The following is a 23,569-nucleotide window of genomic DNA, read 5'->3' as shown; positions in this document are numbered from 1 at the left end:
TTCTGTTTTTGGGGGGTCCCTCTTCATATTTCCAAGAGTGTCAAAGAGGAACCTCCCAGGACTTACGAAGGCTGAGGCTGGGGACTAGCACCCACATCATACTAGGCAAGGTAAATCAGAGAATCTGCCCAGAGCCAAGAGGAAAGGGATTACAAAAAGGTGAGAATTCTGGGATGCATGGTTTATTGGGGGCAAAAAATGTGGAACACTAATTTACAGTGCTTCCTATACAGTAGCATAAATGACCTGTTTTTAAGGAGTTTAATCTTATGGGGTTAATGATTAAAAGTCTTTTTTGTTGTTATTTTTGTCATTTGCCAGTCACAGTTCCCCAAGAAGGTGACATAATTTGCCCTTCTATTTTCCTCTACCTCTCATTACTACTTTCAATTCTGTTAATTTGAGTCAGAGTAGAGGGATTAGGGACAAGGGTTAGAAATCTTTTAATTAACTTGGTATGTGATCATACCTTCCATCAGTAGCGGTCACTTTCTTACTGACCTGGAGTAGGCACCAATGCCATCTCTGCGGCAGGTGTTCAAGACCAACCCTCTTCTGGAATGCATGTATGAATTTTCTTGAGGTTCCCACACAGTGGTTCTTACTTGTACATGGTTTCCTGGCTAGGGAGATCCTGATGTCCCCAAAATAGCCTGAAGACTCCCAGAATCATCTCCTTTTCATCTCAACTGACCGTCTGTGGAGAGACTTTCAGGGCTGGAAGTGTCGATTGGAGGATTAGCAATGCCAGCTTGGCTACATTTTAATAAACCTTGAGGCAGTGCCTGCCTCCCATTTTTTTGTGGTGTTCTTAAAATGTAGAGTCCTCAGTTTTGTATTCTAGTTGCCAATTCTTGGACAAGTCCTTTTCTATATCCTATTACATGCCTACCACACTGGATTTTAGTTCTTTTATTTCCATCTGTAGGTGGGAAAAGTAGAGTCACATTTAGGTAAGTTTCAGTGACGTGGATGGTTGGAAGGACACACTTGCACAATGTCCACAGTGCTGTTCCGTGTATTCTCTAGTCTCTTTTCCTCTATGTGTCTCTCATTGTCACACTCTGGGATGTTACTGTCATGACTGAGACTGGGGCTCAGTCACTTGAGAACCCTGGCAAGCATAGCAGTAGGGCTGGGAAGGAGGAAAGCTATGAACACCTGCTGCTATCTGAAACAGATCTACTTTTGATATGCAGGCCTTCCAATTGCCTCACTCAGAGACAATCTTTTGGGCCTTTGTCTTGTGAGTCTTATGGCTTTCTTTTTCCTAGACTTCAAATGGTAGAAGAAGACAAATGCTTAAATGTATAGTCAAGTGAACAGGGTTCCTTTTAGGGTCTTGACCCTTCAATAGGCTCCATCTGACATCCCTAAGCTCCAGGAGGATGTCTCAGGGTGGTCCTGTTTGTAAGATTTGGCATACTTCTCTCATTCTGGAAAGGGAGGGGTAGAGTATTTTTTTTTCTACTCAGCTCACTTGGTTGTTGGAAGGGGACTTTTTTTTTTTTTGTTATTGTTCAGGCCATCTAGAGTTAAAAATTATTTTGGTCTTAATCCCAAATTCTCTGTGTTGGATAGCAGTTAAGAATGAATGGTCGGGGGAAATAAAGGCAGGGCCCTCATCATTACAATTTAACAAAGAAGGTAATACAGGAGGCTAGAAACAAAAGGAAGACATGTCTCATCAATTAACTCAGCAATCCTGAGCTCGGTTTGATAAGGTTGCTGGGTGTCCCCCACATTATAAACAACATAGTACAGGAGGAGGAGAGAGTCCCTGAGACTGTGTTGTGAAAAGGGGCTTTTGTAACAATCTTGCTAAGATTGTCCAGTGTTCTGAACATCATAAGCAGGAATAGCACAGAAGGGGAAGGTAGTCCTTGAAATTCTATGCTAGTAAAGGGAGCCTCTGTTAACAATCTCATTAACTAAGACAAAGGGCCTTTACTAACTGAGAAAGACTTGGTACCTGTACATTAAACCCAAGATTTAGAAGGGGGAGAAGGAGGGGCACCTCTAGAAGCCGGCTGAGGTATATAACCCCCAAACCCCCATAGTCAGGGCACTTGGATTAGCTGAGTGCCTACTTATAGCTTTTGCTCAAGTGTATAAATAAACTTGCTATTTCTTTTCCACTGAATGTCTCTTGCTTTAATTTGCATCTTGCAAGCAAGACAACAACCAAGCTAGGGGAGGGAGCCTCTTGACTCGGGTCTCTCTATTTCTCTCCCCATCTGTAACACCTATAAAGATAATTAGATTGGCTCAACTTGGGATGAGTGCTCACTGTTGGTCTAATCTACTAGTTTCTAGGATCCCACACCTTGATCAGTCGATGGGTGAATTGGCTCATTTGTTCCTGGTCTGCGCAGTTCTCAGTGAGTGCTGCTTTGCTTGAACTCATGTTTAAGTGTCTATAATTATCTTTATAATAACTTTCAGTTTATCTTTCTCTCTTTGGGCCTTTTCCCTCTCTTCACATGACTGTCTCCAATGATTATAGTTAACTGGGATAAGGTTTGAGGGTGGTGAGAAACCACACTGCTCTTATGAAAGCTAGCCAATGTAGCTGGATAATGTCAGCACTCAACGAAACATGAAAATCATAACATCCTGTATTTTTTAAAGCAGATTTCTTCCATCAAAACTATCACTCTAACCAATGACGATAAAAATATGGACTGTAAAGGCGCCACTGGGCACCTAGCACTTTCACAGCAAGTCAGTGGCTGGTCCTGACGTCGGGGACTCTTAAGGTCCCAAGCTCCGGGGGCAACCAGTGCAGCCAACAGCTGTAGCGGTTGGTGCCGGAACTTTGCAGGCCTGGCGCCGGTGGTCCTCGGGGAAGACCTGAGGACCGCGCCGGGAACTCATAGCCCAGAGCACTGGCGGTATCCACTGCCCGGAAGAAGTGGGGCATTGTGGGAAGGGCCCGCGGTTTCGGCGGGTTCCGTTAAAATGGCGCCCTTGTCGCCGGCGGTTCCCGCAGGGCCTTAGCGTTTTGGGGACGCAAAAAGCCCGCGGGGCGCGGGGCGAGCATAGGGAGCCGGGCGCAGCAGGGCCTCCTGAGCGCTCTTGGGCTCGAGGCAGGTGGGCTCGGGCCGGCGGCCCCGCGGAGCCTCCCGTAGGCAATCGCGGGCGAGGATGGCGACAGCCGACCAGAAGTCGCCGAACGTCCTGCTGCAGAACCTGTGCTGCCGGATTCTGGGCAAGAGCGAAGGTAGCGGGGCTGGAACGGGCGGCTCGGGGTCTGCGGCGCGTCCTGGAGGCCGCTCTCTGCGAGTGCAGGTCTGGGGCGTCCAAGGGACTGGCGGAGCCGGGGCAGGGCGGCCCTCAGCCTCCGCAGGTGGATTGTAGCGGAACGGCGAGGGGCGCGGCGCGCTAGTGGGTTGTGGCAGCCTCCGGCCGGAGGGAAGGGAGGGCCGAGGGGCTCCCGGGGAGGGAAGGACAGAGCCTGGCGTGGGCTGAGTCACCACTCCTCCCGCGCTTGATCCAGAGAGTGAAGCCTGGGCGACGTCAGCTGTCGAGCTCGTCCACCTTCTCTGAAGTCGCAGGACAGGGCAGGACGCTTTTATTTGGGTGGAGAGAGCGGCAGACCAGTCCCCAGTCACACGTCTGTGACATCGCTTAAGGACACTGCGGAGAGAGATGTCAGGTGGTGGCGAGCCACTTCATTTTCACTTTTTCCATTCGAATGTGATACAAAGTGGGTGCTTACGACATTTACCTGCCATATTTTTCTACTACAGCGGGCTGAGGGTTGGGTTTGATATAAAGCTCTTTCTGGGGGGGCGGTTAACATAGCGAATACTGCTACCCAAACCCAATTCTGTACAGTATGTAAAGTCATTCTATGGTTGTGGTACTGTAAAAAAATGGTATAGGTGTGGCGTTTCTTGATATTTGCTTTGGAGGGGGAGTGGGGTGTGAGGATGCACCATGAAGGAATTTTGTGGGTAATCGATGCAACTAGGTTACTTATTCCTTAAGCACCGTAATGTGGAAAAGAAATTGTGCAGTTTTTGCTGGCAGACTTTACGCAAAATTTAAAATATTGGGACTGTGTATTGACCTTTTCATGATTCATGACAATTAGTGTACATAAACTTACTGGATGTTCAGTGATAATCTTAGGGTCAAAAGGTGAAATCTTTTTGTCATTCTATTAAATGACGCTGACCTCACACAGATCTAGCTACATTATACGAAGTTTCACTCTGCCAAGAAATCTTTGGGCACCCCCACCCCCAGCTGCTCTGCTAGGTGCTGGTGATGCAGAGCGATACAGACAAGTCATTCCTCTTACATTCTAGGGGAGAAGACTTGATAAAGTAGCAAGACGTATAATGTTAATTAATGATAAATACTGTGATAAAAATAAAGTAGGGCAAATGGATGTTGAGGAAAGAGGTGAGGGAAAGCCTCTAAGGAGATACTTAAACACACACCTGAATGAAGTGAGGAAGGGCCCTGTGACCGTCTGGGGAGGGTTCTGGGTAGAGGGTGCAGTGGCCTTGTGATGGTGACGAACCTGTGGTGTGGTCTCCTGTGTTTGTCTCTGGCTCCTCTGTTTGTGCATCTCTAGTTACTTATCTTACTTGATGTTCCTAATCATGGAAGAGATCAGAGAGCTAAGATTGTTGGTTATGACATACTCACTTTAACATCAGCATTTTCATCTTACCAGTGGGTCTTAACTTTTCCTCCAAGGATAAACCACACTTTCCTGTTACAACTGGTCTTTGAATACCACTCATGAGGTAGCATGATGTTTCTCGATTTAAAAAAAATTTTAATTTGAGACTTCTTTCAGTTGGCTTAGTTTCTTTTCTTCAAGGAGGTCGAAACACGCATCTTTAGCAAAGTGCTGCACTGTCCTGTCTCTCCGTTTAGAATTGTGTCTAAGTTAAGAATAACTAGGTTTTCTGTGATCCTCTCTGAATTAAATAAAATCTATTAAAGATGGTGCTCTCTTTAAGATGGACAGCAAGGATTGTCAAAACAATCATTATATTCGTAATTACAAATAATGCTATTAATGAAGAATTTATAAGTATTTAATAGCTTGCCTTATTCTATATTAATTTGTCCTACCTTAGAAAAGGAGCAATATTAATTGCTACCTTTATAATTTTGACATTTAAGTTGCTTTTCTCTTCATTAGTGGGTGTTTTATCTGAAAACTAAGTAGAACATTTGATTACTTCATTTTTTAATGACATGATACAGCTAGTCCTATGCTTTTATAATATATTGCTTTTTTAATACTATGAAATTGAGGCATAATAGACACTTGTTACTTTTAATTTGAATTTTGTGTGTCAGTTTTTCATAAAATATTTAAAGAAATTTTTAACAAATTGGTTTCAAGGCACCTTCAGAGACAAAGCACTTACCTATAATGATGCATGACATTTTTATAAGCAGTGATTGTATAACCATTATTTTCTACCTTTCTTATCTTATAACAGCTGGGAATTTGCTTGAAACACATTAACTACCAACCAGTAACAGGAAAGTTTTCGCTTCACCTCCCTGCCCCTCTCTTGCAGCACATTTTACTTATGTCTTTGGTAGTCATTATTTCTGTTTTTGGAAACAATGTGCTTGATGTTAGAGTGTTTCAACTCTGTCAGAGGCAACACTCCTTTTCATACTCCAGTACTTTGTATTCTCTTTTTAACTAAGAGAAGAAGAAGAAATAAAGTATTTTTTATTAGATAAGTATTTCAACATGAATGCTTAGAAGTGTGACTGTGATACACTACATACTGAAGTCAGATGTCTGCCCTAATCTGTAACACCTCTGAGTGTGCTGTGAGCCCCAGTGCAGACAGATAAAGAAATGATGTCTTGGTGATTCATAGACCACAAGTAGTGCTGCTGTTGGTTTTATGATTTTCCACAGAGGTGAAAAGCTGATGATGAAGCTCCAAACAAAATATAGTCTTCTCTTGATTAAATGCCTGGGAAAGTCAATGCACTTTAAGTATATATTAAAACATATTAAATGTATATTAAAGTGTTCACTAAATGTGGATTAACATGTCTATGGAAATTTCAAAGTTTTAGGCTTTTTTTGCAAGTTGTACTTAATGAGTTTATTATTGTTATTTTTAAGTGCATTCACATTTAAAAGTGGTCTTAGTTTAAATTTCCAATACAGTAAATATGATTTTTAAAGATTTTATTTATTTATTTTCAGAGAGGGGAGGGGAGAAAGAGAGGAAAGGAAACATCAATGTGTGGTTGCCTCTCACACATCTCCTACTGGGGACCTGGCCTGCAACCCACTCATGTGCCCTGACTGGGAATCGAACTGGTGATCCTTTGGTTTGCAGGCCAGCACTCAATCCACTGAGCCACACCAGCCAGGGCCAATACAGTAAACACTGATAAATGTAACTCATAAAAATAAATACAAACTTTTAGGGGTCTTCATTTTAAGAATGTAAAGGAACCCTGAGACCAAAAAGTTTGAGGACCACAAACTAACATGTTGTTTTTATTTTGTTTTTGTTTTAGAGCAGTGATTTTCAACCAGTGTGCTGCAAGAATTTTTAAAACATGCAGTACCTATTAGGGGCACTGACCTCTTTTTCCCTTAGATGGGCAAATAAAAAGAATGAAAACAGTCAATGCAACAATAGCCATTCAGTGTGAATGAATCAAAATTAATACCTATTTTTTGGTCAGATTGGCAAAATGTATTTTTTGGTGTGCTGCGTAATTTTAGTAATCAGTTTATATTTGTACCATGAAATGAAAAAGGTTGTAAATTGCTCTTTTAGAGCATTGCTTTTCAACTAGAGCTGTGCATCAGAATCACCTGTGATTACACAAGAAACTGATAATATTGCTTGTGGCAAGAACTGGATGGAGACTAGACAGTAGTTGAGGGAGGAAAACTTTTTTTTACTGTATCTAATGTTACACTTTGGGTTTTGAAATCTCTAAAAGTGATACTTGTTCAATCTAATGGATCTCATCTCCTGTAGATCTCTGTTGAAGCTTGGCATCTGAAACATTCAGTACACAATCAGTCATTCTGTCCTGCATTTAGAGTGGGAAATTGCTGATGTAGGTGCTGGACAGAGCACTTATGGTTTACTGGTTTGTCTGTGCAACTCACTGTCCCTCCTGTCCTTTAGAAAAATACTATCATATACAGACAAGGCAGTGTTTAGAGGAGATGCAGGGTGGCAAAACAGGTAATGTGTTAGTGAACAATTTAGTCCCCCCATCACTTTCTGAACCCCTAGAAAGTATGCAACTGAACAGTTTTAATATTTACTTGAGCTGTGCTTATCTTGGTGCAAGTTCAGTTGTCTTCTTTTACCTGGATGTCTGTATAAATAACCCTTTTGGGACACAAAAGCCAATGTCTTTCATTTAAAAGCTTTCGTGCCCACATCTAAAGGTTCTTGGGAGCCTTCACATTTGGGATTGAGATCTTGCAGTTCCACTGCCTTTCTTGCCCTGGTTTTGCACCTCCTCTAGTTCCTTGCAGCCAGGGTTCCACTCTGCAGCCAGGGTTCTTTCTGATCAGATTTGTTGATTTGTTCCCTACTCGTAATCTATAGGATGAAGACCAAATTATTTTGCTTAAAGTTAAAAGTGGTAGATGCTTTATTGAGTTGTGGTTTTCATGGCTGTAGTAAATAGCATACATTTAAACAACATTTTCAGTGTAGTAATATAAAATTAACATTTATTGAGTATATACTATATGACAGACACTGTGCTTACACTGTAAGGTAGTGTGTGTAATTCTCAAATGACTCTAGGAGGTTGGAGTAATTATTATTAACCTCATTGTACTGATGAGGAAACAGACTTAGAGTAATTACTGGTAAGTAGTTTGCTCACTGTCACCCAGCTAGTGAATTGCAGGGCAAAGACGGAACCTAGGTCTCTGATTCCAGAGCCTGTTATCTTGAATTAACTCATTCCTACCCTGCTGTATAGAATCTGACAGCTTATTTCTCTTTGTGCTGAGTAGAGGTGGGCAAGTCATAGTCCTACCCATGGGGTGGCCTCTCTCCACCAGCTTGTTTTTAGAGTGTTTGTATCAGCAGTACAAACTCTGCTCTGTGGTACTTGTCACACAGTGTATCTTTGGATTCATTGGTGTTCGGTTCTTCAAGAAATATTTGCAGAGGCTTGGCAGAGGAGTATTACCTACCTCCTTTTCCAGGCTGCTAATAATTGCCTATCGCTCACACATACCCAGAGCAGATTGGAGGTAAAAATAAACACATTCCTTAGGTGCTTTGTGTCAAAACATGAAATGCTCTAATTTCTAGTCTTGGATTAAGCCAGATCATCAAAGAGGTACAGTCTGGACCCCTCATCTGGAACTCTTCTTGAAATGACTTTGGGTTTTATGATTTGGATTTTCGAATTCAGTGGCATTGGTGTCCTTTGTGGAGTAGTGTACTAAGAAAAGGAGCCCAGTGAATTTTAATTTTGTGTCCTTTTCATCTGTTTCTTTGACTTTTCACAAGGCAGGCTCCTACCTACCTTAAAATTCACTTCCTTAAAGTTTCGCTTCATGAAATCTATTTCATGAAGTCTTCTGTTATTTGCCACCATGGTGTCCTGCTTGTTTTCTTAGTAGCTCTTAGCACAGTGTAATTATCTTGTGTATTTATGTATTTATTTGTACCCCTCCCCCTTTTTTGTATTCTCGCCAAGGCCACCTTGTTGACCCCTATTTCTCTTCCCTTCTTGAGGCCTATGTGTTTGGCATGTAGTAGGTGCTTAGAAATTATTCATTGAATTACTGATGAGTTTAGTTATATTTAAAAACTGAATGCTATGTGGGTATTATTAAATTAGAAATTCGTACTTGATATTGTTTAATATTTCACATTTCAGTCTTTGATGGTAGGTTCACTAAACAAAGAATAATTGCCCCTGCTATTTTCTTTTAATAGTTTGAGAGATAGTGGGTGGCTGATGGGCTAGGCGCTGACTTCAGACCATCCTAAATCTGCTCAAACAAGCAACAGCTGGGACCAGCCTCTGTACCTCTCTCTGAATGGCCCCGGGCTCAGCACTAGCAGCAGCCATCTGCAGATAGCTTTGACAGGGGTGTCCAATTTGTGGTCTGTGGGCCACATGTGTCCCCGGATGGCTCTGAATGCAGCCCAACATAAAATTGTAAATTTAGTTAAAATATAATGAGATTACATGTTGCAGTGTATTTAATGTGTGGTCCAAGACCATTCTTCTTTCAGTGTGGCCCAGAGAAGCCAAAAGTTTGGATGCCCCTATTAGAGGTTACGCTGAGGGACCCCAGACAGAGAACACAGGTGGAGGCTGACCTTGGTCTGCACCACTTGAGAAACCCAGAACCCGTGCACCCAGTGAACAGTTATAGACCATGTCGGAGCACTACCCAACCACCTCTACAAGCCATGGACAGAGCTGGTTACTGGCCAGGGGTCATAGCCAGTTCTACAAGCTGTCTGGACTGCGTAAATCCCTCCCATTGACCAGCTGACAGCAAGCAAGACTTATCTACAAGAGGAGAGAGTACTTAGCCCACACCAAGGGAGCAACTTGAGTACACAGCTTGGGAAATGGGGAGGCCGTGCCACAGGATCCTACAGGACACCTACTGTATTAGGCCATGCTACCAAGACACAGAGTCAGAGCAGTTCTACCTAATACATAGAAACAAACACAGAGAGGCTCCAAAACAAGGAGACAAAGAAATATTGCCCAATGAAAGAACAGATAAAAACTCCAGTAAAAGAACTGAACAGTAAAGATAAGCAATCTATCAGATGCAGAGTTCAAAACACTGGTTGTAAGAATGCTCAAGGAACTTGGTACTTCAACAGCATAAAAAAGACCGAGGCAGAAATGAAAGATATATTAACTGAAGTCAAGAACAATTTACAGGGAATCTACAGCAGAGTGGATGAAACCAAAAATCATATCAGTGATTTGGAACATAAGGAAGAAAAAGATGTCCTATCAGTACAGCAACAAGAAAAAAGAATCCAAAAACTTGAGGATAGTATAAGTAGCCTCTGGGACAAATTCAAGCATTATAACATTTGCATCATAGGGGTGCCAGAAGGAGAGGAGAAAGAGCAAGAAATTAGAAACCTATTTGAAAAAATAATAAAAGAAAACTTACCTAATTTGGTGAAGGAGATAGACATACAAGTCTAGGAAGCACAGAGAATCCCAATCAAGATGGATATAAAGAGGACCACACCAAGACACATCATAATTATAATGCCAAAATTTAGAGAATCTTAAGAGCATCAAGAGAAAAGCAGATAATTACTACCTATAAAGGAGTACCCATAAGACTGTGAGCTGATTTCTCAAAAGAAACTTTTGAGAAAGTTTGAGGCTAGAAGGGATTGGCAAGAAGAATTTAAAGCGGTGAAAAGCAAGGACCAACAACTTAGATTACTCTGTTCAGCAAAGCTATCATTTAGATTCAAAGGGCAGATACAATCCTTTCCAGACAAGGTAAAGCTAAAGGAGTTTATCATCACCAAAGCATAATTATATGAAATGTTAAAGGAACTTAGCTAAGAAAAAGATCAAAACTACAAACATTAAAATAGAAAGAAATACATAACTATCAACAATTGAATCTAAAAAACAAACTAAGGAAACAGATAGAACAGAATCATAGATATGAGAACATTGGAAAAGTGGCCAATTTGTAGGGGGCCTGAGGGAGTGGAGGAAAAGGTGAAGGGATTAAGAGGTACAAGTAGGTAGTTACAGAATAGGCAGGGGGGTGTTAAGGGCAAGCATAGGAAATGGAGTAGCCAAAGAACTTATAGGCATGGCCCATGGCCATGAACAAAGGAGAAGTGATTGCTGGAGGGAGTGAAGGGTGCTGGGTGGAGGGGGCAAAGAGGGGAAAATTGGGACAACTGTAATAACATAATCAATTAAAAACTAAATTAAAAAAGCCTAAACAAAGAAATAGTGGGTAGTTTTTCATATATTTTAGAATCAGTAAGAAAGATAGACTGGAAATTTTGTTGGCAAGCAGATAGGGAAATTGAAGTTTGGTTGAAGAGGTGGAAATACCAAAGGTGTAGATAAAATGTAGAGACAGAGGATGAGGAGAGTGTTTCTGATATTGAAAAGTTTTGAACCTTTGGTTGAAGAAAATTTATAGTTATGAAACTTTTGGAGTAAGGATTTTTGTTTGAGGTACTTGAGTATGTTGTTAATGAACTATTTGTAAAATTCAGATTATGGTAATCTAAAAATAATTTTTAATTTGAATAGTTATACAGCTAGCCCTTTAAATGAGTAATTTTCAATGGTACTTTTAATATTCATAAAATTAATATATACTCAGTGTGTAAAAGTAAAAGAAAGTAAATACTACCCCAAATCCTGTGACTCGACAGAACCATTCTTTCTGCTCTCCCTCCACCTATGTATGTGTTTATTAAGTATTGAACACTTTTCTGTTGATACCATGGTGTTTATGAAAGACTGTGCATATGTGTGCATTCTTGTGAGTAGTTGTATCTTCTGGAACTAGGAAGGCATTTTGAGGAGCTGACATTTAAACACAACCAGATGAAGTGATGGAATGAGTCCTGGAAAGAGGTAGGAGAAGAGTGTGTCAGGGTTCTGAGCTGGAGCTGAGCCTGGAGTGCTCAAGGAATGGCAAGATTGCAAAGTGTGGCATGGCTGGGAGAGGCAGGAGATGAATCTGATGAGGCACTGAGGGACCAGTTCAGGTAGGCTGTCTTCAGGAGTTTGGATTTCATTATGAGTGTGATGGGAGGGTTTGAGTAGACCTATAATACTATTTATTATTTATGTCTTAAAAAGATTACTTTGCCATGTGGGTAATTTACTCTCAGGGGACAAAAGTAGAAGCAGGGTGATCAGCTACTTAGGAGAGTTATTGCAATTGGATAGTAGCTGTGTAATGATCATATTTGGGATATACTTTTAGAAGTAGAGTCAACAGGATTACTGATCTGAATAATTGCTTAAGAGTCTGAAAATGTCTTTATTTTCCTTTTTTCCTATCCACATACTTTTGAATCATTAATCAGGTGTAGAAATTTTGATTTGAAGTTGTTTTCCTCTGTCCTCTCTGAAGGTATTCCTTCATTACTGATGAGAAGTCTGGTGTTAGTCTGATTATTACTTTTTTAAAGTTATATCTGGCAGCTTTTAGGATTTCCTCTTTATCTTTTACATTATGAGATTTTGCTACATATGAGTTTTGCTTTTATGCTCTGAAATTTTGTCTGAGTTTGATTTGTAAAAGTTCATATGGATTAATACCTGGTGATCATCAATCGAAGACTGTCTACTCATAGAAAAATTTTGCTAGGAATTCTGTTGTCTTTTGTTGTGTGGGATTTCTCAGTTTGCATTTAATTTCCCTTTAACAGCTGTATTCTGCTATCGGCCTATTTTTAAAATTTGTGTTAGCTCTTTAAAAAACTTTACAATTATTCCCTTTGTACTGCTACTTTGCCTTTGGCAGCAATTATCTGTTTAGTTACTATATTTTGCCTGTTCCAGAGTGTCATATAAATGGAATCATATAGAATGCAATTTTCTGAGACTGGCTTTTCTTACTTGGCCTATTTGAGATTCATTGATGGTGTTGTGTATATCAGTAGTTCATTCCTTTAATTGCAGAATGGTGTTCCGTTGTATGAATGTACCAGAGTTGTTTATTCATTCACACATTGAAGGACATTTGAGTTGTTTCCAATTTTTAGCATTTATAGATAACGCTGCTGTAGACACATATACAGATTTTTATGTGACCGTAAGTCTTTATTTCTCTAGAATGAGCACAAGTGTGATCATCAGGTCATACAGTAAGTGTGTTTAACTTTTAACTACACTGCCAAAGTGCTCCTGAGCGGCTGCACCAGTTTTGTTTTCATGTGAAAGAGTTCCAGGGGCTGTGCATGATTTCTCACCAGCACTGGTAGGGGTAGTGTATTTTTATTCCAGTCATTCTAATAGGTGAGTAGTGAGATCTCATTTGGTTTTTAATTTGTATTTCCTTAATGACTAATGACATTGAGTATCTTTTCATGTGTTTCTTTGTCATCTTTCTTCTTGGTGAATTGCTTGTTCAAAACTTGCTTATGTCTTACTGGATTTTACTACCCCCTACCTCCCGACTGCCTGCTTATTGAGTTTTGAGAGTTGTTTGAATATCTGGATTCAGTTCTTATATTGGATATGTGTTTCACAAACATATATTTTTGTTTTTTAACAATGTCATTTGCAGGGCAAAAGCTTTAAATCTTGGATGAAATCCAATTTATCATTTTTTAAAAATAGGTCTTGATTTTGGTGTATTATGTAAGAACTCTTTGTCTAACCCAAAGTTACAGATTTCTTCCATTTTTTTCTGCTGAGTATATGGTTTTATATTTTACAGTTATTATCTTCTGTTCAAGTTAATTTTTATATGGTGTATGGTATAGGATGAAATTCTTTTTTGACTTTACCAAACAAAGCATTAAAATTTTTTTAAAATTGCTTTTACCTTTAAGAGTAAAGGTTTTAAATCAGAAATTAAAAAAAATATTGATACCTTGGCTGCAGACCAGTAAAATCATGATTTGTAAAAAATGGGTTTTAGAATCAGTGCAGAGGGTCCGGCAGAAGTAACACCTGCTCGAGTTTGGTAGGGTAAGTGGTATAGGTATAATAATTTACAGTTTTAATTTGAACATTTCACCTAAAATATCATATGGTGTGCTTGAGTGTGATGTTTTTATGTTACAGAATTACATGCTTATGATTTTGTAACAAAATGGGGTGTTATTTGTGCTGGACCTCATACACACACGTACATATGTATGATTTTATTTATTTTTAATGAGAGAGGAAGGGAAGGAGAGAGGGAGAGAAACATTGATCTATTGGCTCTTGCACACCTCCTACTGCTAACCCGGCCTGCAATCCAGGCATGTGCCCTGACTGGGAATAAAACTCGTGACTACCTTTTGGTTTGCAGGCTGGCACTCAACCCACTGAGCCACACTGGCCAGTACACTTTTTGAAAATAAACTTTTAATATTACAATTTTAGATGTACATAAAAATTGCAACAATAATAAAGAGTTCCTATATACCCCACAACTTTTTCCCCAGCATAAGCATCTTACTTTCGTATAGTATAATTGCTATAATAGTGATACACTAATATTAACTTTGTGCTTTATTTAGATTTCCTCACTTATTAAATGTTCCTTCCCTATCATAGGGTTCCATCCAGGTATTAATATTACCTTTAGCTTTCATGTCTCCTTGGACTTCTGTGGCTCTGACAGCTTTTCAGACTTAAACAGTTATTACTATTTTATTTGATTGCTTTGACAGTTATGAGGATTAAAGTTCAGATATTTTGTATAATATTTCAATTGGGATTTGTCCAATGTTTTTCTCATGGTTAGACTTCTGTTATATGTTTTGGAGGAAGATGCCAGAGGTAAAGTGCCTTTCTCATCATACTGTATCCAGGGTACACATTGTCAGGGTGGCTATCACTATGGATCTTGACCTTGATCACCTGGTTGAGGTGGGTTTGTCAGGGTACTGTACTGCACAGCACAGTTGAGGAGTGGGTATTATGTGTTATGCACCTCCATGAGGGAGTAGTATCTACAAAAATGTTTTAGCCTTTATTTTTTTTCTAAATTTCTGTGGAATCGTTGGTAATGATCCTCTCATTCCTAGATTTGTGTCTTATTCACAAATTTATGTTTATCAATTTTATTAATTTTTTTAATGACCAACTTTTGGCTTCACCTATTTTTTCCATATTTTTGTTTTAAATTTCATTGATTTTTTTGCCCTTCTATTATTTGCTGATGCTTACTGTGAATTTAATTTGCTTTTCTTTTTCTAGATTTTATTGTATAAGCTAATATTATTGATTTGAGACCCATCTTCTTTAATAAAAGCATTTTAAACTATAAAGTATCCTCTAAACACTGCTTTAGCTGTATCCCACACATCTTAATGTCTTGTATCTTCATTTTCATTCAGTTCAAGATATTTTCCAGTTTTCTTTGATACTTTCTCTAGCAAGTGTATTATGTAATAGTGTGTTAATTGATTTTGAAATATTTGAGGATTTTTTAGGTATCATTCAGTTAATGATTTTTAATTTAATTCTTCTGTTATAGAGAACATACTTTGACTAAGTTCAGTTATTTTATATTCAATAAGGCTTATTTTGTGACTCCTCCCCCCAAGTGCAGTTTGTCCTGAGACATGCTCCATGTGCATTGAGAAGAAAGTGCACTGTTTTCTCAATGAATGAAGTCCCCTGTAACTTGGGGGTAGTAGATGGTGGTGTTGGAGTCTGTGTGCTGGCTCACTCTCTCTTCTCTTTTTTTCTGATCACTGAGAAAGACGCTCTTTCAGTGGAGCCCGTGGGATGGGACTGTCTAGGGTTTTAGTTTTATTATTGGTTTTTGTTTGGGGTAGGGTTCGGCTTCACACTGCAGGGCGGTTGTGCTTTATAGTGGGAAGGTGGCGGGGTGCTGCATTTGACTAGTAATTCCTGGGTATGGGAATTTTCACTCCCAGTGTCAGGGAGGGAGGGCTGGATCCTTAACATTCAGGTGTCTACTTTTACTTCGTATCCTTTGCTGTTCTGGTGTTCCATCCAGACCCTGTTTTGCTTGCTTAGGTAGGGCAGTCAGCAGTTGTCTGGTTGTGTGGGATGGGGTAGAAGACTAGGAGTTTTTTTTCCATCTGGACTTTTAGCCAGTCCTCATCCTTCTGCCCTACTTCATCCATGTCTTCCGAGGTACGCAGTTTCCTTTCTGGAGCCTCCTGGGCTTCTTTGTTTCTTCTTGGCCTTTGTATACCCCCACTCCCAGACCCCTTACCTCAGTAGGCAAGGAGCTTCGTGTTTTCCTGTCCTCCTGAATCAGTTCTCACCAATCCATTTGTTTTCTAGTTTCTCACATTTTGTTGGCTTCTCTTATGCATTGTTTCTGCCTTTTCTTTGCCCTTATTTATTTGTGACTTAAAAAAATTTTTGATTCTAATTTAGTGGGTTTTATGGAGAAAGTGTATACAAACATCTGGTTTAAGCCATCATCTTTATCTAGAAGTGCAAACACACAGTTTATAAATTAATTGTCCATGTGATTGCTCCACAACCCACTTCTGGTTTTTGTTGGTTTGTTGACTTGAACCGTGGAGCCTCTCAGAGGTTGTCTTTGAGCGGGTTTACTTCTCTCGTGCATCCTATTTCTCACTGGCTTTAACTGTACCTTTTTAAAAAAAATGATTATCAATTCAATTTTTTTTTCTCTTAGGACTTTTCAGATTATCTGGGCTGTTGCTGCCTTCCTTTTTTATTTTATAGAACTGTTATTTCATTTATTTATTCATTCATTTTGTTTTGATTTCTTAAAAGCTTTTTCATCTTCTCAGTTAAAACCTTGGGAAGGTGGGAGGTAGGTAGATGCGTGTGCCAAGTCTACTGTCTTGAACCAGAAGCTTCAGGTGATCAAAAGGGACTGGCAATAAATAATTTGTGCTCTTTTATTTACCTTTCAGCTGATGTAGCCCAACAGTTCCAGTATGCCGTGCGAGTTATTGGCAGCAACTTTGCCCCGACTGTTGAAAGAGATGAATTTCTAGTAGCTGAAAAAATCAAGAAAGAACGTATGTATTTTTCCTAAATGTTGTCATGTGTTGAATTCTAAAACTTGTCAAAACTTAAGAATACATACACACACACACACACACATACACACACACAGGGTGGGGCAAAAGTAGGTTTTTGGTTTTGAGTATGTGAAACACAGTTTATTCTTGTATTATTATTCATTAATTGTATTATTTTCTGTATGAACTACACCCTCTATGTAGTTCCTGAGGTACTATTATATAAATATATAATTATGTTAAAATAAGGACAATTTAATTCTGTCTTTTGTTAGAACATAGTGCAAGAGGATTATTTTAAATACTGTCAATAACAACATACTTTGGTATAAGAGTGTGAGGAACATAAAAGGACTTAATATAACGTCCTGCTTATCTTGTGATTTGCAGTGTTTAATATTAGCACCTTTTGACCAGATAATATAGAACATTTACTATCTTAGAGGTAAACAACTCTTAGTGAGTCCAATAATTGCTTCTAGTAATTGTCAGCATCCAAACTTAATAGTACTTTAGAACTTACTATGTGAACATTTTAATTCTGAGATGATACTGAAAGCTTTCTTAAACATTGTTACCTTACAGAAGAAAGCTTTCCATTTTCTAGTATCTGGTTACTGATGCATTCTGTGTATGGTGGAGCTCTACCTTCCTTCTGTACTGCGGAGTGTCTAAGGGAGGGAGGCCGTGGACATGGGGGCCCGCCATGTATGAGAACCGCTCTTGTCTGGCTGGAGAGTTGTTTCCTCTGGTGGCCAGTTCCCCCTTCTCAGTTTTCTGGACTGTATGAGCCCAGCTCCAGCTGCCTAAGACGCCATCTTGCCTTCAAGGTCAGTGGTCTTCTTGCTGGGGCCTTGCTGTTAAACTGTGCAAATGAAACGGGCTTTGACTTATTTCTAAGTATGCTGGAAAATGGGTAATGAGACCTTCTGGGAGATCTGTTTTTGATGGCACAGTTTCCCACCCCAGCTGTTGCATTATTAACTGCACTTGACCAGTGCTCTGTGTGGATGTCCTTTTTCAGAGCTGTGTAACTGAGATGGTGAGATAGTTCATGGTAGAGTTCAGGCTGTGGCATGTGAGTAAACGGATCTGGCTGTGACTACATCTGTATGTTCAGAGCTTGATGAGCAATGCAAGTCTGAAATGAGGATTCTGCTGACATGAGTCAGATCTTGGTGTTTACTTAGTGTATATGACTTACTTAAGGTACAGGGGTAAAAGTGCAGTATTTCTCCCCCTATTAACTTATAAGAACTTTCTTGTCTATAAAACCGAAAGTAAGAACACTATTCTTGAACCCTGATGATTATTATACTTAAGATTATTTTTACATTTTATTTTATATGTTTGATTATTAGTGAGAACCACATCTAGTGGGTACTATATTAACAGACCATTCCCTTTACAGATGTACATTTCCAGGCTTTGTGGTCTAAATTCAGAGTTAAATAACTGGCAGCTACATTGTTGCAGTGAATATACTGCAAGAAAGTCTTGGAATTTCTTTTTTTAAAAAACACAACTGTCACCATGTACAATCATTTTCCTGTATGTCTTCTGTGTTTTTGAAATAAGTCTTGCTGTATATTGATGCAGTTTGCTGCTTCTGCCTGTTCCCACCAGCTGTCCACAGCTTCTGTTTGGTACCCTTGCCATTAACCCCCCAGCTCTGCTGTGACTCAGCTATAGTTTGTAGTGTTATTGATGGCCCTCTCATATCATGGTCACCATTGATCCATCATTTTAAAATATTTCTTAGACATAATTTTTATAGTTTAACATTTTTGTAATTTGATTAGTTTTTGTTAGTTGTGTTATGGTCGAGTTGGTATATTAGATTAGTTGAGTTATATGATCAGAACTCATCATGTATGATAAAACTAAATACCTTTTAGTTTCTTAATTTTTCACATTGATAAGTGGGGTAATTGTAACTAAAATTTTATTTTGCTGTGTTTAATAATCTCTTAGATGGAACTTTCGGGGGGTAAATATTCTGTGCTCATTTTTATTGGTATTATTTACTATTATTTTGTTGTCCTGTGACAACAAATACCTATGAATTAGTGTAGTCTCATTCTACAGAAGGAACATCATTGAATTTCATGGTTGTGTTCATTTGGAGTATTTTTATGTAAGCTTTAAAAGATAATAAGGTATATCAAATTTTAATTGCATTAGTTTTGTTGAATGCATTTTGTAAGAATATGTTTTAAAGATAGATTTACCTTTTGGCATAGGAAGACATGAAAGTGCAGTTGTGATTAGGGCGATAGGACCTGCTGTGGTTCATATAGTCAGTACATGATGCCAGCATCATTTCCTAGCTGATGAATATGAAAAAGTGTTGGATGTCAAGTCAGTCATTGTCTTTCTACAAAGGAATTTGAACATTTAAAGCTAAATGAGGTTGGCTGATAAAATTTTAAGAAAGTAGTCCTACTAAATTGGGATAATTAAACATGAAGGTTCTTTGGAGGCTACTGAAGCTGTAAGCTAGCTTTTAAAAATGGTGCTTTGTCTCCTGGGTTTAGCAGGGTTTCTTTGAGGGACACCTGTGCACAGACAGTGTGTGCAGCATTGCAGATGTGGGCGAATGGGGCCTCTTCCCTCAGGGGCCCAAGTCTTGTGTGTAGTCTTCATGGAGTGGAATAGAGCATGGGCCCCTCGTTTGTAATGGGGGCTTTCAGAATATTGTGTAGTGGAAAGCCTATGAAGATGTTTGCTAATAGAATGAATTAGTGGGTGAAAATTAGCTAATGAACTTCTGGTTATTTTGAAACATAATTGACTATTAAGTTTGCCGTATGTGTTAACAAAAATACTTAGAATGTATAGTTTTAAGTCAAACTATTATGAATGCTATACTGTTTTGTTATGCCCTTTGAATTTAGGATTCCTAAGATATTTTCACTTCATATTTCTCCCTCTAGATAGCCATTATTGACTAAAGTAATGGTAGTTTTCCTCACTGGACTGTTTAATTGATATTTGTCAATAGAATCTAAAAACTCTCATTGTTTCTATTACTGTACCTAATTTTTACATAAACTATTTGATTCCAGCCTAAAATTGTCCATGTTTTACAAATACCAGAGAAATTATATGAGTTGACCAAATTCACAAAGCTGAAATGTCACTTATTATGTAGCTCTTTTGATTCCTCAGCTCAGGATTCTCTTTAGACTTCAGAGTTATCAGTTTCTATAGGTGAAATAATGTCATAAATATGAATTTTGGTGTATGTGAGTAACATGCTTACTTTCCTTTCTAACTTACAGTTACTCGACAAAGAAGAGAAGCCGATGCTGCATTGTTTTCTGAGCTTCACAGAAAACTTCATTCACAGGTATCATACAAGTGTTCTGAAAGCCATTCCAGTGTGAATGCTGTGAAGCTATGAGAGGGATCTGGGAACATTTGAACTTTTCCATCTGGTATCATTAAACTTTCCTGTATTGAGTAATGGCTTGTAGTTGTAGACAGAGTTTGCTTTTTAAAAGATTTTCAGTGCTAGAAGTAAGTTTTAACTGGGTTTAATGCGAAATTGCTTATAAAGATGAAAGAAACTACACTGGAAAAATAATCATACTTATGTATACAATAAGTATATATTACAGAATCCTTAATTCTTTTACTGGGAGGAAGCACAAGCAGAAGCTCATCTTGTTGATACAGTTTCTTGTTTATGAGGTCCTAATTTGTATTGTTACAGTGAATAATTTAAAAAGTAATTTTGAACTTTTTGTGATTGGATGTTGATACTTGCTCACAGTGGTTTTCTAATCTATTTTTATAAGAGTATCTGCCAGCCTATACACCAATAAATTAATTGAATCTTAGGGTGAGATTTTTGTGATTCTGACTATAAAGGATCTTAGTTCATTTAGATGCCTCCTTCCATCTTTTTATAGAGAAGAAAGTAAAATATAGAGAAGTTTAATACTTTGCTCAACAAATATTAGGTTAATGTCACAACAGTGAAAATCTTTGAGTTATGCCTAAAGCTGCTGGTAATTTACTCATTATTTTTCCGGTCTTCCTTTTCATTTGTAAAAATAAGCCTAAATTTATTTGCTGACCATTTTGATTTCTTAATTCAACTTGATTCACTTGGGTGCACTTTTTAAGTTTGCTTTTTCTTCTTTGCTAATACCTAGCTGGTAGTAGTCCCTGACTGCCTCGTTACCTCTTGTTTCCATGTCCCTGTGCCGTTCACACACCTCAGCACACAGTCCCTCTACCAGACTCTCTTCAGTAGACTGATCCTGTTTAATACCTGTTCTTCTTTGTTAAAAAAAAAAAAAAAAGCTGACACCACCTGTAAATATGTTGTTTGCTGACTTTTTTGTGCATAGTTTTGTTCATTTTAACAATTTTGTTCATTTTCCACCCCTTATACATCTTTGATTTTCGGAAACAACTGAAGTAGATTGTCTGCACTCTTCCCGATGCTCGCAGGGCATTTTTACACAGACACTCCTTAGGAAACACGGGCTGCTTGCAGCTGAGCATCCCCCAGCTGGAAGCGCAAATGAGAGCATACTTTAAAAATTTCCTACCTCTAGGAGTCCACTCATATCCACCCTTATGCAACCTGTGTTTCCTTTGGTGTTCTCCCTTTTGGTGAATGATGATAATACCATTCATCTATTGCCAAAGACTAGTAGATATCATCATGACTGTACCTCTTTACCTAAATTTGGTCTGTCCCCAAGTGTTACTGATTGTCCCTCTTACATAGGCCTCTCATCTGTCTCTGTGGAATTACACAGACCTGGTTTGAATCCTGGCCTACAGCTTTCATTAAGTTATTTAAGTTTCACCTCTGCTTCACTCAGTTATGGAGTGAAGAGAATAAACCTTGTGTCTCAGTGTGGTTGTGATGATTATGGGATATGAGGCCCCCCTCCCCTGGGCACCAAGCCTCCTTTATTTTAGTTTTTGATTTAAAAATATTTTATTGATTATGCTATTACAATTGTCTCAACTTTTTCTCTGTTGCCCCCCTCCACTCAACACCCCCCACTCCCTCACGCAATCCCCACAACATTGTTTATGCCCATGGGTCATGCGTATAAGTTCTTAGGCTACTTCATTTCCTGTACTGTACTTTACGTCCCCATGGCTACTCCGGAACTATGTATTTGTATTTCTCAGTCTCCTTACCTCTTCACCCTTTCCCCCATGTTCCCCTCTGACAACCATCAAAACCCTTTCTGTATCCATGATTCTCTGTTCTTCTTGTTTGTATAGTTTATTTTTTAGATTCAATTGTTGATATGTGTGTGTATTGCTATTTTATTTATACATTGGATCTTCTTTTTCTTAAATAAATCCCTTTAACATTATACACAATAATGGTTTGGTGATGATGAACTCCTTTAGTTTTTTCTTGTCTTACAAGTTCTTTATTTGCCTTTTGATTCTAAATGATGTCTTTGCTGGGTGGAGCAGTCTTGGCTGTAGGTCTCTGCTTTTTATGACTCTGAATATTTCTTGTCAGTCCCTTCTAGCCTATAACATTTCTTTTGAGGAATCAGCTGAAAGTCTTATGGGAACTCCCTTGTAGTAACTAACTGCTTTTCTTTTGCTGCTTTTAAGACTTTTTCTTTATCTTTAACCTTTGGCATTTTAATTATGATGTATCTTGGTGTGGGCCTCTCTGCATCCATCTTGTTTGGAACTTTCTTTGCTTCCTGGACTTGCATTCCCATTTCCTTCACCAAATTAGGGAACTTTTCTTTCATTATTTTTGTCAAATAGATTTCTGATTTCTTGCTCTTTCTCTCTTCCTTCTGGTACCCCTATAATGTGAATGTTGGAACACTTCAAGTTGTCCCTGAGGCTGCTTACACTATCCTTGTTTTTTTGGATTCTTTTTTCTTCTTGTTGTTCTGATTGTTTTTTTTGCTTCCTTATGTTCCAAATAATTGATTTGATTCTTGGCTGCATCCACTCTCCTGTTGTTTCTCTGTAAATTGTTCTTTATTTCAATGAGTGTATCCTTCATTTCTGACTGGACCTTTTTATGCTATTGAGGTCCTCACTAAGTTCCTTGAGCATCCTTGTATAACCAGTGTTTTGAACTCTGCATCTGATAAATTGTTTATCTATATTTTGCTTAGTTCTTTTTCTAGGTTATGATTTGTTCTTTCATTTGGGTCATGTCTCTTTGTCTCCTTGTTTTGGCAGCCTCCCTGTGTTTGTTTCAGTGTACCATATTTTGCTGTGTATAATGTCCTCCCATGCATAATGAGCACCCACATTTTTGGTCCAAACTTTCAGGAAAAAAAATCTCCTGTTTTAATTTTTTAAATCAATTTTTATTTAATTATATTTAGAAACATATTGATTATCATATTTTAGGGTATTATTTTGCATGTCAATATTGTTATTGTTTTCTAGAGTTATGCTTTAACACATAAGCATAAATAAAAGAATTAAACATTTATATAGATATAGAATTAGCAGTACTCATGTATTGTGCGCATCCTTATCTTCCCTCAAAAATTTGGGTAAGAAAGTGCACATTATACACGGCAATATATGGTATTATGTAGAGCTGCTATGACTCGTTATCTTGGTAGCATGGCCTAATGTAGTAGGTGTCCTGTAGGGTCCAGTGGCACAGCCCACCTTGTCATCCAACCTGGGTGCTTGAGGTGTGCCCTTAGTGTGGGCTGAATACATCCTCCTTTTAAGTTGAGCTTTGATTGCTGTTGACAGGTCAATGGGAAGGATATACCCAGGCCAGGTAGCTACAAGAACCACTGACCATCTGCAGAGGATAAGCTATGCAGGGGCAGGGTGGTGGTACTCTGATGTGGTCCGTAGCTGTCTACTGGGTGTGCAGACTCTGGGGTTTCCCCAGGTGGTACAAG

The 23,569-nt window shown here is 38.8% G+C and overlaps 1 protein-coding gene across 1 annotated transcript in view; it reads left to right on the top strand.

The window, feature by feature from the left end:
• The first annotated feature begins 2,926 nt into the window (after nucleotides 1–2,926).
• The window catches only part of TUBGCP3 (tubulin gamma complex associated protein 3), an 89,732-nt gene continuing 69,089 nt past the window's right edge, over nucleotides 2,927–23,569 (top strand). Inside the window, exons 1-3 of the mRNA XM_037140984.2 lie at nucleotides 2,927–3,223; nucleotides 16,572–16,679; nucleotides 19,967–20,034. Coding sequence (XP_036996879.1) covers nucleotides 3,148–3,223; nucleotides 16,572–16,679; nucleotides 19,967–20,034 — 252 coding nt within the window. The 5' untranslated portion in view covers nucleotides 2,927–3,147. The remainder of the gene's footprint in view (nucleotides 3,224–16,571; nucleotides 16,680–19,966; nucleotides 20,035–23,569) is intronic.

The sequence above is a fragment of the Artibeus jamaicensis genome, unplaced genomic scaffold (assembly GCF_021234435.1).
Source record: "Artibeus jamaicensis isolate MK-2021 breed Jamaican fruit bat unplaced genomic scaffold, CSHL_Jam_final scaffold_833, whole genome shotgun sequence".
Lineage (NCBI taxonomy): Eukaryota > Metazoa > Chordata > Mammalia > Chiroptera > Phyllostomidae > Artibeus > Artibeus jamaicensis.
This window is presented reverse-complemented; position numbering and strand designations above follow the sequence as displayed.